Source organism: Erinaceus europaeus, chromosome 7, assembly GCF_950295315.1.
Source record: "Erinaceus europaeus chromosome 7, mEriEur2.1, whole genome shotgun sequence".
NCBI classification, from domain to species: domain Eukaryota; kingdom Metazoa; phylum Chordata; class Mammalia; order Eulipotyphla; family Erinaceidae; genus Erinaceus; species Erinaceus europaeus.
Genome location: NC_080168.1, coordinates 67,317,828 through 67,337,032, shown reverse-complemented (window position 1 = coordinate 67,337,032; position 19,205 = coordinate 67,317,828). Strand labels below are relative to the sequence as shown.

Here is a 19,205-nt window from a genome sequence, read left to right as displayed (position 1 = left end):
GTCTGCAGTGGGAGATACGTAATTGAGGTGAGACCTTTACATTGTGTGAGAGTCTGGAAGAGAGAGAGGTGTGTGAGTGTACATGTGTGTGCACATTGTGTGAGGGGGCCTGCAGGTGCTCCGTAAGCATACCACCTCATGCAGGCTACTTTCTGGAGGAGCTGCCCCTTCTTCCATGTGGTGGTGTCCAGACCCCGCTGGCACCTCATTCCACTGTCTCCTGAGTGTCCCACTTCCATTTCTTCTGGTTTGAGTTCAGCACTGACTATTCTCACAGGCAGTTCTCACAGTAACATGACGAACACACTGGGCTCTGTGAGGCTGAGAGGCAGCTATGAAAACTGGCCGCAGCTAGACCAGCAGCACTGTTGGCTCCTCTGAGGAAGGAACGCACATGGCACTGAACATGACCAGCCCCTTCTGCCCACAAGACTGCAGGAGGGTGGTCCAGGAGGTCAGTGCCAGTGAGCGTGCATAGTGGGTATGTGACACTCCCATCTAATTCTCTCTGGGAATGTGAGATAAGTTATTTTCTTTTAGAGGAAATATATTTTTCTGAGTTTTACATATAAACTTATTACTATTATGTTTATTTTTTATATTTTTCTTATTAATAGTTACAAGGTGGTAAAATTACAGTGTATAGCTCCACACCACAGCCACCACCAAAGTTCTGTGTCCCCACCCTCCCACCTCCCAAAGATAACCACCAGAGTTTTACAAGTCTTACAGTTTGCTTGATTCTGTTTTGTTTGGCAAGTTCATGTGTATCTGATCTCTAGATTCCACATGAGTGAAACGCTGTGGTAATTAGTTGTCTTTCATCTTTTTACTTATTTCCCTAAGCAGGATCACCTCCACTTCCATCCATTGTGTCCCAGAGGACACAGTGTCAGTAAGATAAGCTATTTTAATACACTTTGGGAGGGAGTGTCAGAGCTTCCCCGAGGTTTCCACATTAGGAGCAGAGAGGCCCTGCTGTCTGCAGAACCGCAGGAGGAATTACCAGGGTGTTGCCACAATCACAGAGGATCGTAAACTCCTCTGACTCTGCTGAACAGATGGGAAGGAGAGTGGCAGCCTGCACCTGCAGCTAGGGACCCTATTGTGCACCTTTCGAGTGAAGGCAAAGTTGTAGCTGTGTGCTTTCAGTGTTTGTTATCCAGTGGGAAAAATTACATGAGCTAAATTAAACAGTACTGGGGATTTTAAGTTTATGACAGGGGCAGTGAATAAACACTCTTACTGAAAGTCATCTATTATTTTTTAAACTTAATTAAAACCTACCTATCTACATGAAATACAACATATGCAAGCCATATTTTTAGGCGTATTACTGGGTCAGCACATAACTCAGATATCAGGAGCTATCTCTTGAGTCCTGTTGAGCTTGGCCTGGGGTGCCCGAGAGCTGCAGTGGCCGTGTTGTGGTCAGTGTGTACCCAGTGTTTCTGGCCCACCTCTTGTCACACTGGACCTAACATAGCCCAAGATTCCCTTGTCTCTGGGAGTTCTCCTTGCCCTGGGAACTGAGTTTGGGTACCCTGTCGCACCTCTCCACAGATGCCGATGTGCTGCGAGTCTAGAAGAGTGCACTAGGACTCCAGACACCCAGAGTTTTGCCACAGAGAGGGAGGGTCACATCAGCACACAGTAGTGCAGCTCAAGCTCTTTACTTCCTGGATCCCCTCTTCAGGGACATGTCACTGTATCCATGTAAGGAGTGTGCCTCAGGGTGTAGGGATGTAATGGAATAGGGACTCCTGTCCTCTGGCTGAGTCTGGGTCATGTGAAAAGGTGGGTGAGGTGGGCCCTGCCAGGCCAGGTGTCTGTGGTATGACATGCCAGCCTGCTGGGTGACTCTCTATGCTCTGGCCTGGCACATCCATGGAGACTGACAGAGCTTCTCCTCTGGGCTGGGAGGCAGGGCCGGAGGTTGGGGGTCACACATTGCTGGGCTCAGAACGCAGGGCCATTCTGAATTCCGCCGTGTCCAGGCAGGATTGATGACGGGTGCTGATCCCTGGGAAGCTACTGCGGAGCCATCACTGTGCTTTGGGCAGACCTGGTGTCCTCTCAGGTGACTCAGGGATGGCTCTGTGACCTGGGGAGAGGCCTGTTCCTCAGTGTAGGGGCAGAGCTGAGGAGACACAGTGGTGCGGGCAGCAGAAGGTGTGGGCCTCCCACCCTCCCACAGAACCAGAGCCTCCCCTTCCAGCTCTGAATGTAAGCTGAGTACCAGAAAAGCACCACTAGTTACAGGCCTCAAACCAGAGACTGTTTGGGGAGATTTCCCATTCTGAGGCTGAATGAATGGGAGGAGCCTGGGAGAGGCCTGTGCATTCTCTGGCGTGGTCCTTTCCGCATGATGGGCGGGTGGGTAAGAGTAGCTTCTTGCAGCTGACTGTTGGGACTGCCTATGCTGGCTCTTTACAGACACATTCACACACTCTCTATTCTGGCTTCAGAGAACAGGGACTTTGCTTACTTTATTTTTTAAAAATTATTTTCTATTTTTGTTGCCACCAAGCTCATCACAGGCGCTAAATGCCTGCATGACTAAGCCACCAGTCCTGGAAGATATTTTCTTTCTTTCCTTTTTATTTATTTATTTTGCCTCCATGGTTATCGCTGGGGCTCAGTGCCTGCTCTATAAATCCACCACTCCTGGAAGCCACTTTTTCCCATTTTTGTTGCCCTTGATGTAGTTATTGTTGCCATAGCTGTTGTTGTATAGGACAGAGAGAAATCGAGAGAGGGAAGACAGAGAGGGGGAGAGAAAGATAGACACCTGCAGACCTGCTTCACCGCTTGTGGGGCAACCCCCCTGCAGGTGGGGAGCTGGGGGCTCGAACTGGGATCCTTATGCCGGTCCATGTGCTTTTAACCCACTGCACTACCATCCAGCCCCTGCTCTTTATTTTTTTTGAGACAGAGAAATTGAGAGTTATGAATAAGTAGACAGGGAGAGAGGAGAACTGCCTGAAGCCCTGCTTTACTGTTCATGAAGCTGCTACTCTGCAGGTGGAGACCTGAGGCTTGAACCCGAGTCTTTGTTCATGATAATGTATGCACTCTACCTGGTATTCTACTACTTGACCCCAAAAGGCATACAGGCAGGGAATTTTTATTACCTGGAAATGAGAGTGCCCACTGGCAAGAATTGTCTGCTTTTGGAAAGTTAAAATCCATGTTCATCTGGCTCACCTAGCTGTTCTGCCCTTCAGTTGGTCAGAGGACTATAATGTGGGCAGAGTGGGGCCTTCTGCATATGTGCCTTCCCAAGGAGGGGATGTGGGCCTCCCCTCCATGCCCAGGAGAAGGGCTCCCCCAGGTGCAGAGGGTCTCCCCCAGGTACAGAGGGTCTTCCCCAGGTGAAGAGGGCCTCCCCCAGGTGTGGAGGGCTCACCCAGGTGTGGGGAGGCTACCCCAAGTGTAGAAGGGCTCCCCCAGGTGTGGAGGGTGCCTCCAGGTGTGCAGGCCTCTCCAGGTGCAGAAGCCTTGCCTCTTGCATTCACTTGGGGGAGACTGAGCTGGCTGCAGCCTTCTGACCTCCATTTTCCATGGCAGAGCTGTTCCAGGTTGGTGGGACAAGGCTCTCAGGGAACCCTCCTCGGCCTCAGCCCTGCAGGAACATCTGGCTGTCCTGGTGAGTCCATCACAGGCCATGGACGCCAAGGCCCTAACGCTCCTCTGCTTTTGCCCCCTGCTCCTGGCAGGTAAGTAACCTGCCTCTGCTCATGCTTCCTCTCCTCATGTTTAATCAGAGCTCCACACAGAAATAAACTTCATCACCCACCTAGGTTCACTTTATTTTTGTTGTTGCTGGGGCTTCACCACTCCTGGCTGATGTTAGAGAGACAGAGAGGCAGACATCGAGGGAGAGGTGACAGCTTCAAGGCTTCCTCCAGTGTGGCAGGGGGCTCAGTGGAGCCTGGGCCACTCATGGGTTTTAGTGCCAAATATGCCTTGTTCTTTTTTTTTTCTTTTTTATTAGATAGAACAGGTAGAAATTGAGAGAGGAGGGAGAAAAAGAGAGACACCTGTTAACCTATTTCACCACTTGTGAAGCATTCTTCCTACAGATGGGGAATAGGACTTAAACCCAGTCCTTGAACATGGTAACATGTATGCTCAACTGGGTGTGCCACTGCCTGGTTCCTTTGTCTTGCTCTTGATGGTATTCCACAGCCACTTTGTTTCCCTTTTGTGATTCCAAGGACCGAAGGCAGCCTCAGGGATGGGGGAATTGGTTGCTCCAGTGAGCTGTGGGCTGTGGACTGGGGCAGTGCCTGGCAAGCTCAGACCACATGCAGTCCAGTGGTAGAGTGTGGATGCTAGGTTGAGCCTCTGACCCTCAGGAAGGGCTGTGCCACCCCTGTGCTGGGCCATCTTCTGACCCCAGGAATGGCCCTGCCTCCCCCTGTGCTGGGCCTCTTGATTCCAGGAGGGTCCCCCCGCCATGCTGGCCATTCTCTAACCTCCAGGAGGGGTCCTGTCTTCCCTTAGTTGGCCTTCCTCTGACCCCAGGGGACCCCACATTCCCCCTATGCTGGCCATCTTCTGACCCTCCATCTCCCCCACAGGGCTGGCCTCCTCAGACCCCACATTCACCTGCGCAGCCGGCATGGAGGTATACCTGCGCCAGGACTGCCACCCTGAGCCCGGGGCATCAGAGAGCAGCTGCAAGGCCAAGGACTGCTGCTGGGCAGCTTCCAAGATCCCAGGCGTGCCATGGTGCTTCCAGAAGGTGGACCCCTGCTCTGTGGTGTCTGCTACCCAGCGCATTGACTGCCACCCCGAGCAGGGCGCCAACCAGATGGCCTGTGAGGGTCGAGGCTGCCACTGGTGCGAGGCACATGAGGGCATTGCCCCGCTCTGCTTCTACAGCTCCCAAGAGGAGGCCGCCTGCTCTGCCCGATTCCCGCTGCACAGTCGAGTGGACTGCCACCCGCAGCCTGGTGCCACACAGGACAGCTGTGAGGCCAAGGGCTGCTTCTGGTGCCCCTCCACCGTGGCAAACGTACCCTGGTGCTTCTACCCCAGCGACGGACCCTATGGCTACATGCCCATGGAGTCGCCCCAGCGCTCGGCGCGCGGCTGGAGGTACATGCATGCTGGGGCAGGGGGGGGGCTTTCTGACCCTGTCCAAGGAGAGGGGGCTAGGCATCTACCAAGACCCCCCCCCAATCTGACCCTGCCCAGGGAGATGGGGCTAGGCAGCTTCTAGAAACTTCCATCTCTGCTGTGCTGCCAGGAGGCACAGGTGCTGGGGCAGCTCCTAGAATTTTCCATTTCCACTGCTGCTATAAAGACAGTGCTGGAGTGGGGGTGGGGGTCCTGAAACTCCCAGCCTAACACCACTGCTCCAAGGTGGTGTGCGCCTGGTGCTAAGCACCAGAGCCTCCAGCTCCATACAGCTTCCTGGAGACATTAGGGATAGCTGGGGGGCTATCTCAGTGTTAGAGTGTAAGGTTTGCATGCTGAGGCCTCAAGAGTTCCCACCTCAACCCTCAGAGATAAGCAAAACTCTGCTGTTGGCCTCTCTCTCTCTCTCTCTCTCTCTCATAAAACAAACACATCAGCCTGTTCAAGAAGGCAAGGCAGAGGTGGGGGTGTGTACCTAGACCGTCCACTTGTAATCCTGGAGCCCAGATGGGGCTATGGATGCTGACTTTCCACCTCACGTGGGGCAGGTAGCTGGGGTCCAGGAGCCTGCTCCCTCTGGCCTGAACACCGCAGCCCAGCCTCCCTAGCTTCCCTAGCCTCCACTCCACTCTCTGCTGTCTGCAGAGGCCTCCCAGGGAGGTGCTGCAGTGCAGGTCACAGTCTGAAGCCAAAGCGAAAGGGGCCATGAGGGAGGAAGAGCCAGTCGGGGTGACAGGCAGCTGACTGACAGGGATTACAGAAGGAATACCAGAGCAGTCTCAGGGTGTCAGCACCCTGCTCTGAACTGCTTGTGCACTGGTCTCCGCCTCACTCACTCCTGGCCTGGGGGAACTTCAGTGCCTCAGTGTCCCCAGTTACCTCTCCTGTACACTGACACACACCCCCGCCGCAGCACCTCATCATGGATGTGACATGAATTACCTGGGGATGGTGCTGACAGGGGAGGGCTGGAAGGGGCTTCTGGTCACTGGGCTCTTGTGCACAGGCAGGGTGAGTGGGGCCTGCAGAGAGGACCCAGGGCCTAGGGCCCTTCCAGCTGTGTGCAGCCCCCAGGATGAGAGGCCAGAGAGAGGTCCTTTTCCAGAGTCCCCTTCCCCCCACGGTCAGGCAGTGTCGGCTGCTTGCAGGGTTGGAGAGTCTGTGCCCACGTTGGCCACAGGTGTTCTGTGCTCCACTCCCGCAAGGCCTGTCTTCATGCTCTCTGCCCTGTGTGGCTGCTGGCCTGCCTGTCCTCAGCGTGTTTGTCCTGTATCACATGGAGCTCGAACTCAGGCTGGGCTGCCTCCTCCCCAGGCTAATGCTGCAGAAACGAGACACCATCTCCCTGTTTGGCAACGACATCTCCCCCCTGGTGGTGGATGTCATCTTACACACCAAAGAGCGGCTCCAGTTCAAGGTGTGTGTGGCTGTGCCCCATGGGAGCTGGTCTTGCCAGGGGACCAGGGAGCACCCCAGGGTGTACCCACAGCGCAGCACTCAGCACATCTGCCCCATCTGCTCCAGATCTACGACCCACACAACATGCGCTTTGAAGTCCCCCTGGACATCGACCCTTCCCTGAACTCCACCTTCGACTATGACTACGACGTGGAGTTTGTGAATGACACCAGCCTGAAGTTCAGGGTGCTGAGGAGGAGGACGAGGACTGTGCTGTGAGTCTGTAGCCACCCTGCCCAGCTCCTGTGCAGCCCTCTATTCACTCACACCAGACTGGCAGGGTGGGAACATTGCAAAAGGTTGTGTTAATTAGTATGAGTGTAAAAGACAGAGATTCAGAGGGAGGGAAGGAGAGAAGGGACACCAGAGTGTCACTCTAGCACATGTGAGCATGGGGGTTGAAAACGGTACCTCCTGCCTATAACTCTGGCTCTCTGCCTGTTGATCAAGCTCCCCAGACACTAGCCTACTCTTGATCTTGAGTTTTTAATTTCAGCATTGGGAATCAGCTCACCCAGTAGAGCCTGCACCTTACTCTCTGTTAGGCCCTGCTCTGGAGCACCACATAGGGGCACTGTGGAAGGCAGCAGGGAGCTCCAGGGATGGTGGAGTGGTGCTGTAAGGTCTCTCCTCTCTTTTCTGCTCTTTCTCTTTCATGCATGTGATCATATTACTCTGTCTTCTGCACCACCTCCTGGATTTCTCTTTTATTCATTAAATTATTATTTTGTATTGCCATCAGGGTTATCACTGTAACTCACCCTCAGCCCTGCCTTGGGTGGGAGGGTCACAGCAGCCCTGGGTCCTTGAGCCCACCCAGCCCTGTTCTGCTCACCTGGGGGAGCAACTACCTGTCCAGGCCTGGCTGTGTTTCCTGTGAAATGCAATGTCCACAGGGGCAGTGATGTTCTCCATGAGGGGACCTAGTGCCCTGGGTAGGGAGGGTAGCAGGTCTGGCTATACCACTGATGCCTGGTTCCTGCTTCGGGGATTCTAGGCCCCCAGGCTGGCAAGGCCACCACACAGACACAGCTCAGTTACTCTGCACCCATAGACCCTCAAGCCGTTCCTTGTCCTTTTAGAAGCTGAATGTGCCGGGTTTCTTTCCTTCTGTCTTGTTTTATTTTTTGGATCTATTTATTTATGGTAGACGTGAAGAGAAAGCATCACTATGAACATGGGATGTGGGGCTTGAATGCAGGATCTCGTGCTTCAAAGTCTGGTGCCTTGTCCACTGCACCTCCTCCCCACCCAGTACTTTCTACTAGAACTGAGTAGAGAATAAGATTCCTTGTGATGAATGTCCCATCAGCACCTTGCTCTGTGTCTGTCTGTCTGTTTGTGTTGGCACAGGTGGGAGGTCAACTTCGGAAGCCTGATCTTCTCCAACCAGTTCCTGCAGCTGACCACGTCCCTGCCCTCCTCCTCCATCTACGGCTTCGGAGAGCAGGAGCACTCCTCCTTCAAGCATGACATGAAGTTCGTCAAGCTCGGCATGTTTTCCAGAGATCAGTCTCCTGTGGTAACGTGATCCTGAACCCCTGATGCTAGGAATCTGGCTCCAGAGCTGGGGTGGGGGCCAGGCAGGGCTCAGCAGGAACGCCTGCCTTCCAGTGGGAGGTCCTGCCTTCCAGGCCCAGCGCCACCTGTGAGCAGCAAAGGCCCACCCAGTGGGGCTCAGGAAAAGCTGGTGGTGCTGTCATTCTCTCTCTCTCTCTGGATTCAAACCCTGCCTGCTAGCACATGGGAGTGACAGGGACAATAGGAGTGGAGCCCAGGGGATGGCACAGCAGTGCTGCAGAGTCCTGCCACCTCTCTCTCTTTCCTGCTGCTCACTGTCAAAAGAGGAAAAAAAAGAAAAAAAATTAAGGTGGGGAGGAGTCCTAAGATTGATCTTTAGAGAGTGCAGAGCCACTGTAGCTTTTAACCGAGTATAAGGGCAAGTTTGCAGCTTCCCCTCCACCAGGTCCTCACCTACTTCCTCTGATGCCAGAGACAGGTAGTCTGCTCACCTCAGCAGGTCCTTAGCTGGTCATCCCAAAGTGGGATGGGTGGGAGCTGGGACTAACCATGTCCTCCTGCAGCCTCTGAGCAACCTGTATGGAGTTCATCCCTTCTACATGTGCGTGGAGAATGACTTCAACACACACGGAGTGCTCTTCCTCAACTCAGACGCCCAAGGTGAATCAGCCTGTATGCATCCTCTGCCCAGGGGAGTCAGGTCTGCACAGGCCTCCTCCCAGGTTTATCCGGTTATTCAACACCCACTACCCCTAAGGATCTGTGCTGCTGACACCTGTTGGTGCCCTTTACTCAGACATCCTGCCAACCAGAATAAATCCATTGAGGTGGTTTGCCTAAGAACTCTCTTCAAAGCAGACATGTTTTCCTCAGTCAGCCACGCATTTCACAAAATGCTAAATACACAGGAGCACACTGGAAATCAAACAGTAATAAACTCTGGGACAGGTCATGCACAAACAGCATTAGGCAGTCAGGCTCCCTGAGCACAAATAGGACACACACACACACACACACACACACACACACCTCTCAGGCAGGCAGAATCCCTGAGCACAGGTAGTATACACACACACACACACACACACACACACACACACACACACACACACACCTCAGGCAGGCAGAGGCTCAGGGTAGGTGATGCAGTGTCCATAGTCGAGAGTTAGTGTTTTTGTGCTGTGAAACTGTTCTCCAATGAGCCATGGGGGGGCATTCATTGTGTGAGAGGCATGGACACAGCCTGCTCTGTGTCTACTCAGATGTCATCCTGAGCCCGCACCCATCCCTGACCTTCCGCACCATTGGGGGTGTGCTAGACTTCTACATTTTCCTGGGCCCCACTCCAGAGGAAGTGGTACAGCAATACACAGAGGTGAGCAGGGGCATGCCGCCTAGGGATGGGGTGGGAGGTGAGCAGAGGACCTGATGTGGAGGTGGGGCTGAGAGCAGCTCTGTCCAGCCCCAGCCATCGGTGCAGATTCTCACATGGCAGAGCTCACAGCACTTGCTCTTCCTCTGAGCCCTTCATGGGCAGGTGGCTCTGTGTGAGCAGCCTCCCCGGCCAGGTATCTGACTCCATCCCCTGAGAATAAGTGGCAGAAAATGACCTGGAGTCCCTGCCACGTGAACTGGAATTGGGTCTGGGGTCCCTCCATGTGGACTGGAATTAGGGTCTGGGGTCCCTGTTTTTGAGAGGACTGACTTCTGAGTTCTGCTGGCTGCCCAACTCTGGCCTGTGCTGCTTCAGTATCTGAGTGTCCAGGTCTCCTGTGTTGAGCCAGACAACTACATGCAGGTTGTCTCTCCTCTCTGCTATTTTAACTCCCTCCCACACTTGCCTTTAAGGGAAAATTGGGCAAAACCACCTTTCAAGTCACAAGATTTCCTGCTAGGAAGTCCTTGAGCTTTGGCTGAAAGTGAGTCTTATGTGGATCACCTTCCAGAACCTTCTGGAGTGGCTCCATTGAGTGTGAGCGTGGTGCTAGGCTTGGAGATCAGGACCTCACTCCTGCAAGTCCTGCCTGCTCACTGAGTCATCTGAGTCATCTTCCAGCTCACTAAATCTGCTATTTATTTTTGTTTTTTAAAAAAAATTCTTTTTAAAAAATGTTATTTATTCATTATTGAATAGATACAGAGAAATTGAGAGGGGTGGGGAAGATGGAGAGGGAGAGAGACAGAGATATCTGCAGCTCTGCTTCACCAGTCATGAAACTTTCCCCTGCAGGTAGGGACCAGGGGCTTGAATCTGGGTCCTTGTGCATTGTAATATGTGTGCTAGACACATTGTAACATGCGTGCCACCATCAGGCCCCTGAATCTGCTATTCCTTATTGGCTCTTGAATCCTTCTGTTTTCTGATTATGCCTGAAGGGAAGATTAGAAATCCTAACCTGGGACCTGGGTGGGGCACTCATGGTTGAGCACAATGTTACAATGTGCAAGAACTGGAGTTCTAGGGCCTCCAAGGCTTCAGGTCTATCTATCTATCTATCTATCTATCTCTCTATCTCTCTATCTCTCTATCTCTCTGTCTGTCTGTCTGTCTTCCTTATCAATTTCTCTTTCTAAAAAAATATTTATTCATTCCCTTTGTTGCCCTTGTTGTTTTATTGTTGTAGTTATTGTTGTTGTTGATGTCGTTGTTGTTATTGATATCATCATTGTTGAATAGGAAATGGAAAAAGGAGGGGAAGACAGAGAGGGGGAGAGACAGATAGTCACCTGCAGACCTGCTTCACCGCCTGTGAAGTGACTCCCCTGCAGGTGGGGGGCTCGAACCAGGATCCTTACGCTGATCCTTGCACTTTGTGCCATGTGAGCTTAACCTGCTGCACTACCACTCAACTCCCAATTTCTCTGTCTTTGTCCTAGAAATACATAAATATTTTTTAAACACTGCTAATCTCCTTGGATCCCACTTGCTCTCAAAGTGTTCAGGAGTGGACGCTGCTGTGACAGATGTGGTGGCCAGGCAGGACATGGGGACACTCTGGCCCTTAGCTCCCTGTCAGTGCTTGCAGCTATCAGAAACAGCAGTGTGGTCTGGAGGACAGCTTTTCACAGAGTCCCACACTCAGTCAACTCTAACCCCAGTTGGGAAGAAGTGAGGGACATAGTTCAAAATGGTCAGGAGGCAGAAGCTGCAGCTTTGATATGATGTGCTAGCATGAGAGAAATGGCACCACAGTGGAATGGACACTTGCATCTGATTTTCCTGAGGTTGACAACCTGTTTGCAAACACCTGGGCCAAAGGGCGACCTCTATGCAGGAACAGCAGCTCAGGCAGCCTTGGCTGTCCTTAGCCACCACCAGGCAGCCTGCTGCTTGGCCCTAGACCCTCTCTGCTATGATGTCTGTCATCATGCGTGCATGTGCTGGCCCAAAGGGAGCCCAGGATGACCTCCACATGGGCATTCTTATGGGATGCATGCAGAGGGGCTCAGGAACTGGGGCTCAGCAGGAGACCTTCAACATAGCCTGCTGTGCGGTTTCAGATTCAAATGTTCCACTCAGTTTCTGTGGCTGAGGACATGGGAGCACCTCAGACTACCTAGTGATTCTTGCAACTGGCCTTTTTATTTCTTGTGATGCTTCATGTCAGGCTGACTTTCTCAAATGGAGAAAGAAACAGAGAGGAGAGAAGAGACCACTGCACTGAAGCTTCCTCCAGTGTGGTGAGGGCTGGGCTCAAACAGTTGAGCCTTTTAAAAAAGCTAATTTCAAGGGTTGGGTGGTAATGCACCGAGTTAAGCGCACATGGCATGAAGTGCAAGGACCAGCACAGGCATCCTGTTTCAAGGACCTAGCTCTCCATCTGCAGGGAGAGGGGTCGCTTCACAAGTGGTGAAGCAGCTTTGCAGATGTCTATCTCTCCCCCCCCCATCTTCCCATTCTCTCTCAATTTCTCTCTGTCCTATCCAACATCAATAACAACATCGATAACAACAATAAATACAAAAAAAAAAAAGGAAAAAATGGCTGCCAGGAGCCGTAGACTCATACTGCACACATTGAGCCCCAGCAGTAACCCTGGAGAAAAAAAAAAAGCTAATTAAACACCCAGCAACTGGAACTTGGATTCATCATCAAATCAGGAAAGGGTATGATCTTCACTAAACAAAAAATTGCCTTTTGGGAGTCGGGTGGTAGCGCAGCAGGTAAAGTGCATGTGGCGCAAAGCACAGGAACCAGCAAGAATCCAGATTCAAGCCCCCGGCTCCCCACCTGCAGGGGAGTCACTTCACAAGTGGTGAAGCAGGTCTGCAGGTGTCTATCTTTCTCTCCCCCTCTGTCTTCCCCTCCTCTCTCCATTTCTCTCTGTCCTATCCAACAACGACGACATCAATAACAACAACAACTACAATAATAAAAAAGGCAACAAAAGGGAATAAATAAATAAATATTTTAAAAATTGCCTTTTTAACATAGTGGTAAGCATACCTTGCATTAGTAAACGTGACCACACGTGCACACGCACGTGTGTGTGCAAACACTGTTTTCATTGGCAGTTTAGCAGAACAAGTTAGATCTTTGGAGTCTGATCTGGTAGAGAGGAAGCCTGGCTCCGAGCTGCTCCATGGTAGAAACAAGAGCTCTCACTCTCAGTGGGTACAGTTTTCTCTCACAAGGTGGCCCATGGAGGTTCTGGTACCATGAAGAGACATAGTGATTGCTCTCTCTGGAGCTGTCACCACCTGTGCCCGGAGGACACTCAAGTCTGCTGGCTGGCCCTTCTGCTCCCTGGAAGACAGCACTGATGGCTGTGCTTTCTGCTCTGATGGGATGGTGACAGCTCTCTGCAGAAGGGTGCATCCAGAGAAACCCACTCTCTAGGGCTGTAAACTGTGACTCCCAGGCTTCTTCCCCTTGGTGTCTCTGCTCAGAGTCAGGGGTGGCCAGGAGAGCACCTGGCCTGTGTGGTGGTGGACAGGTGTTGAGATTGTGGACTTGTCATTCCAGCAGAATGGAGCTGGGGGCCAGACACTTAGAGGCCATGGAGTCTCCTGCCCAAGGGGGCTCTTCTTTGCACCCCAGGCTGATGAGGTGGTGACCAGTTTCTAGTGATGTTTGTGACAGGAAGCAGTAAGAGCAAGAGCAGTTATTGGAGCTGCAGACCATGATCAGGGAGAAGCATTGGCAGTCACAGCAGGGAGGCAGTTCCCTTGTGGGCAGGGCTCTCAGATCACAAGTAGAGAGTGGGTGGGTGCACACAAGGTTTGCAAGTCTCTGTCCCATTTCTAAGCAGTGTCACAGTCATGGCACTGAGACTCCTACTCTGGGTTACTCGATCTGGCCCCCACTCACACAGGCCTCTGCCCTCACCGCCACCATCTTCCTCTCCCACAGGCAATTGGACGCCCCCACCTGCCCCCCTACTGGTCCCTGGGCTTCCAGCTCTGCCGCTGGGGCTACAACAACTTGGAGGAACTGAGGAAGACAGTGGACCGTGTGAGACAGTTTGACATCCCTCAGGTGAATGGGGCTCTTGAGAGCGGCACTTGTCCTGAGATACATGTACTGGTAGTGGGGGTCCAGGGAGAGCCTCTCCATACCTTCCTTGCCCTACATCTTGCAAAGCTCATGCCAGCACAGTGCTCTCCTCATACCTATGAGCACCTGCACCCTCTGCTGTCCCCACCAGTACAAAAAGGTCCTCAGTCTGCCTGTTCCCATGGTGAGAGGTGGTCCTCTGTGTCCCTATGGGGATGGACACTTCCTCATGTTCCCTGTATATGGATGGTCAATGTGTCCCTATGAGAATGGATGGATCTCTGTGTTCCTGTGGTGACAGATGGTGCTCTGTGTCCTTTGGGGATGGATGGTCACTATGTCCCCTTAGTAATGGATGGTCACTGTGTCCCCATAGGGATGGATGCTTCCCCGTGTCCATGTGGTGATGGGTAGTCACTGTGTCCTCACATGTCCCTGTGGTGATGGATGGTCACTGTGTCCCCTTAGTGATGGATGCTCACTATGTCCCCATGGGGATGGACAGTTGCCCGTGTCCCTGTGGTGATAGACAGTCACTGTATCCCAGGATGTGCAGTATGGTGACATTGACAGTATGGAGCGCCAGATGGACTTCACCTACGATAAGGCCAACTTCTTGGGCCTGCCCGAGTACATCAAGGAGCTGAAGAGCCTGGGGCTGCACTATGTCATCACGCTGGTGAGGCCTGAGCCTTCCAAGGGCACCACACCCTGCCTCTCCCCAGCCTCAAGACTCTGCTCTGACTACAGCACTGTCTACCATCAGCAGAGCTCCTGAGGTGCCCTCCCTCAACCCCTTCTCTAACCCCTCACCCCCATGCTGCTGGGGCTCAGACATGGCACAGCCAGGCATGCGCTCTACCTACTGAGCTGTCTCCTGACTACCCTAACATGTGTCAGTGTGTAGATTCTACAACAAACTTAGCAGAAAGGAGCCCCAGACACTGTACCAGCTGTGAGGAAAGGAACTTGGCTTAGCACTTAGTAAGTGTGGCATTTATAAAGGACCATAAAGTATAAGACATCCCTTGTCCCTTCTCAGAGAACCCTGTCAGGTAGGAGGCTGCTGCAAAAGCACTGAGTAAGGACACAGTGGCTCCTGGGCTGACAGACCCCTTCTCTCTGCAAGATGCAGCTCACCTTCCCTCTTTCCTTTATCCTAAGAAGAGGTCTCTGGGGCTGTATTTAGCAGGATGAGTGGTGCCAAGCTCACGTTTGTCTCTCTGACAACTCCTCCCTCTGTGATCTTTTTTTAAAATGTTTTTATTTATTTATTTATTCCCTTTTGTTGCCCTTGTTTTTTATTGTTGTAGTTATTATTGCTGTTGTTATTGATGTCATTGTTGTTGGATAGGACAGAGAGAAATGGAGAGAGGAGGGGAGGACAGAGAGGGAGAGAGAAAGACACCTGCAGACCTGCTTCACTGCTTGTGAAGAGACTCCTCTGCTGGTAGGGAGCTGGTGCCTTGAACTGGGATCCTCACATCAGTCTTTGCACTTTGCGCAACCTGCACTTAACTCACTGCTCTACTGCCCGACTCCGACCTCTCTGCATTTCTACCTCTTCTCTCTCTCTCTCTTTTTTTTACTCCAGAGTTATTGCTGGGGCTTGGTGCCTGCACTATGAACCCACTGCTCCCGGAGGCCATTTTTCCCATTTTGTTGCCCTTGTTGTTACTGTCATTGTTGCCATTGCTATTGTTGTTGTTGGATAGGACAGAGAGAAATCAAGAGAGGAGAGGAAGAGAGTAGAAGAGAAAGATAAATACCTGAAGACCTGCTTCACTGCTTGTGAAGTGACCTCTCTGCAGGTGGGGAGCTGGTGGCTCAAACCCAGGTCCTTGAGCCGGTCCTTGTGCTCAAGTTGGAAGCAGATGGAAACATATTGCAGGGAAGCCTGCATGGATTGCATGGATTCCTGATGCTTTTCCTCCTTTCGGCCATTTTGAGACTGCCTTTGGAGAGGAACAGTGACTGCAGTCTTTGTGAGAGTAGCCCAGGTCCTCACTGAATCAAGTGGTTCACTGGGCCCCTTCCTAACAGTGCTGAGGGTGGAATTACATACTTTATTCTCATTCAGGTATTCGTAATCTTGTAGAAAAAAATAACAAGCAAAACAGCAGGAGAGCTGCTGAAGTGACATAAGTATTAGGTTGATTTGAGGTGTTCTTTTCCCAAATGCAGAACAAGGAGGAGTCACTTTTACCAGAAGCAACTGCATTGTTAAACACATGTCACTTGGGGCCACACCGCAGCTGGGAAATTAAGAGAACAGTTCTTACATTTGTCACCACCGTGTGCACTGTAAAAGAGCTGGCTTCCATGATCTTCAAAAACTTTGGGGCAGTGTGCATTTCTGTGTCAGTCATCAGGCCTTCACTGGTTGCAATGTTCTTGTAATTTGCAGAATCCCTTTTTGTCAAAAGATGAGCCGCCAGATACTTACAAGCCCTATGAGATCGGGCAGGACTTGGGCATTTGGGTGAATGACTCTGATGGAATCACGCCGGCTGTTGGCAAGGTGAGCTTGATGAGCAGGGGTCTCCTGGGCGCATCGACTGTGAGCCAGGCAGCCGCAGCCCTGACATCAAGCCTGCTCTGTCAGGGTTCCATGCAAACACGGTGGGAAAGCTCTCTCAACAGCTGGAGCTCTGACCTGCTCACATTGACTATAAAAGGGAATTGCTAAGAAATCATGTAAGGGACTAGGTGCATGTGTGAGGACCCAGGTTCAAGCCCCTGGTCCCTGTCTGTAGGAGGAAGCTTCATGAGTGGTGGAGCAGGGCTGCGGTGTCTCCCCTCCTCTCTCTCTCCATCTCTCACCCTCTATCCAAAAAAATAAAAAAGAAGAGCTGACCACTGGGGACTATGGAGTCTTGCAGGCATTGAATTCCATTGATAACCCTGGAGGCAAAGTAATAATAAATATAATGATAATAATAATGTAATAAAAATAGTAATCATTATTGTTGTTATTCAAGCCCCATTGATGTGGTACAGACTATTTATACGCAGTGTAGCGTGTCATGAAAAGCTGTGCTTCAACAGTCCCAGTAATGTAACATATCCTTTGAGTTGGGATTCTGTTAGAAAGCAAGGCATTATAGGTTCCAGAAGGACATCCATAAGCTGTTTCTTAAATTAAAGGAAATGCCTCAGAGATTCTTTCGCACAATAGAACTCTTACTAATGCTTCTGCTGATTTTCAAAGTTGCACAGTTGGGGAAATATCTATAACATGGCCTTGTGGGAAGTGGAGCGTAGCAGGCCTGCTTCCCCCAGATGTGAACCCCACCAGCTCTGTGGGCTTGCCTCCAGGTCCTCACACATGGTTGCCTCATTCCACGTAACTGGGAAGCATAGCACTGAGCCCTGGAGCCTTCTAAGAGCTGTAGCCAGGCCAGTCTCCTCAGCACAGACCTACCACAGGCGCCCAGGCTCTGCTTCTGTGTCTCCCATAGTTTCCACTAGATCTCTTGTATGAGAGAGAGGAGAGACCCACAGCATGCACCACAGCCTCTGGAGCACCCATAGTGCTGTCCACCGTACTCTCAGGAGGTGCCAAGACCCAACATGGGGCTTCACACATGGCGGGCAAGCTGTATCCCTGTCATTGATTTGGTGACTCATGGGGCCTCTACAGACTTGGTTTTGCTGCTGTGACAGCATGATCATTGCATCTTTTTGTCTGTACTTGTGTTGTCTTGGCAGGTGTGTGATCACACGGCTGGGCTAGAGCAGAACAGACATACCTCAGGGCCAGGCTAGGCTACAGGCCCAGATGGGACATCACACCAACCAGGCCCAGACAGTGTCACACCACACCAGGCCCTCAGCTGGGACCTCGTACCACACGAGACCTGGACATGATGTTACACCACACCAGGCCCTCAAGATGTGACCTCACACCACATCAGGCTGAGTGACTTCACACCACACCAGGCAGTCAGATGTGACCTCACACTACCTCAGGCCAAGTGACCTCATACCACACCAGGCCCAGACATGATGTCATATCACACCAAGCCCTCAGATGTGACTTCATACCACACCAAGCCCAGAGTGATCTCATACCATGCCAGGCCCAGACATGATGTCACACCACACCAGGACCTCACCTGGGACCTCACACCACACCAGGCCCAAACATGATGTCACACCACACCAGGCCCTCAGCTGGGACCTCACACCCATACCAGACTAGAGGGCCATGAGGGTTAGGGGAAAGGGGACATTCCTGCAAATCCATGCAGGTTTGTCGGTCTCTGAGCTGGTAGGCTACTGCCCTGACACTGAATGCTAATCTCTGGGACCCTGCATACCAATAAGGGGGTAGTCAGCCTATATTGACCTCTGTCCCCTGTGCCCCCTCCAGACCTGGGCCCCTGGAGACTGTGTGTATGCTGACTACACCAACCCCAGAGCAACAGAGTGGTGGGTACAGATGTGCATGGACTTCAGGGATGTCCTCAACTATGATGGGATCTGCCTGGTGAGTCTGTGTGAGCTGTGTATGCATACAGCATGCTTTGTGTGAATCTGTGTGTGTCATCTGTGTGTGTGTGTGCAGACAGCATGGTCTGTGTGAGTCTTTGTGTATGAAGACAGCATGCTCTGTGTGAGTCTGTGTGTATGAACTGTGTGTGTGCAGACAGCATGCTCTGTGTGAGTCTGTGTGTGAGCTGTGTGTGTGTGCAGACAGCATGGTCTGTGTGAGTCTGTGTGTATGAACTGTACAGATACCTTGGCCTTGTTACTGGGCCAGCACATCTGGCAGGGTATTGGGGACCATGGGAACAGAGACTAGGATATAGTGTCAGTGCTGTGGGGACACAGGGTTGTGGGAACAGTTGGGGGAGGTCACTGGCTGAGGCTATACTGGGAGATAGGATCAGAGGCCAGGAACTTGTGACAGGGCTTGAAAGACACATGGTTGTGTGTCTGGGGATACAGGATAGGGGACACTAGGAGGTGGGCATAGGCAAGAAGATGGCACAGGGAGGGGGGACAGGGAAATGGGGACAGTGGGGCCTGTGTTGTCTTTGGTGGTGTCTCGGTCCTGTGATGTTCACACAGCAGCCGTGGCTGTGCATGTGGCTGGGCTAGGGGGCTCTTTGCCTCCATGCCCCAGAGGTGAGCAAGGCCCCATGCTGTCCTCACTCAAGGTTCCCTTCTTCCCTAGAACATGAACGAGCCCTCCAACTTTCACACAGGCCAGCAGCCAGGCTGTGAGGAAAACAACCTGAACTACCCGCCCTTCGTGCCCGGTGAGTCTGGGCAGAGGACCCTGCAGAGCCCTGTGCACCCAGCCCAAAGAGGCTCTGCTGACTGTGGGATGGACATTGCTGCATGTGATCACTGCCATGCTAGTAGTGGACTCACACCGTGTAGCTCAGCTGCTGGGGTATGTTCTGGCCTGTGTCCTGTGTCATGCCCTGGGGCTGTGGCTCCTAACAGCACTGTGACCCGTGATCACAGCCGGTGATGTGCTCTGTGTTGTGGTCTCATGGCCTGTGCTGTGGCTTGTGACCTATCCTGGTGTTGTGGCCTGTGCTGTGTTCTGTGTTGTGGTCCATGGCTG

At 52.1% G+C, this 19,205-nt stretch overlaps 1 protein-coding gene across 3 annotated transcripts in view; it reads left to right on the top strand.

Annotated features, from left to right (window-relative positions):
• The first annotated feature begins 2,064 nt into the window (after positions 1-2,064).
• LOC103121246 (sucrase-isomaltase, intestinal-like) overlaps positions 2,065-19,205 on the top strand; it is a 34,291-nt gene continuing 17,150 nt past the window's right edge. For all 3 annotated transcript variants that reach the window (XR_009550726.1, XM_060194651.1, XM_060194650.1), the window contains exons 1-13: positions 2,065-2,226; positions 3,571-3,719; positions 4,587-5,106; positions 6,463-6,565; positions 6,673-6,821; positions 7,960-8,128; positions 8,691-8,787; positions 9,390-9,502; positions 13,481-13,606; positions 14,172-14,303; positions 16,032-16,145; positions 18,000-18,116; positions 18,807-18,891. Coding sequence is in view for 2 of the 3 variants with exons in the window: in XM_060194651.1 (XP_060050634.1) it covers positions 3,668-3,719; positions 4,587-5,106; positions 6,463-6,565; positions 6,673-6,821; positions 7,960-8,128; positions 8,691-8,787; positions 9,390-9,502; positions 13,481-13,606; positions 14,172-14,303; positions 16,032-16,145; positions 18,000-18,116; positions 18,807-18,891 (1,777 nt within the window). In the remaining variant the exon portion in view is untranslated. The remainder of the gene's footprint in view (positions 2,227-3,570; positions 3,720-4,586; positions 5,107-6,462; positions 6,566-6,672; positions 6,822-7,959; positions 8,129-8,690; positions 8,788-9,389; positions 9,503-13,480; positions 13,607-14,171; positions 14,304-16,031; positions 16,146-17,999; positions 18,117-18,806; positions 18,892-19,205) is intronic.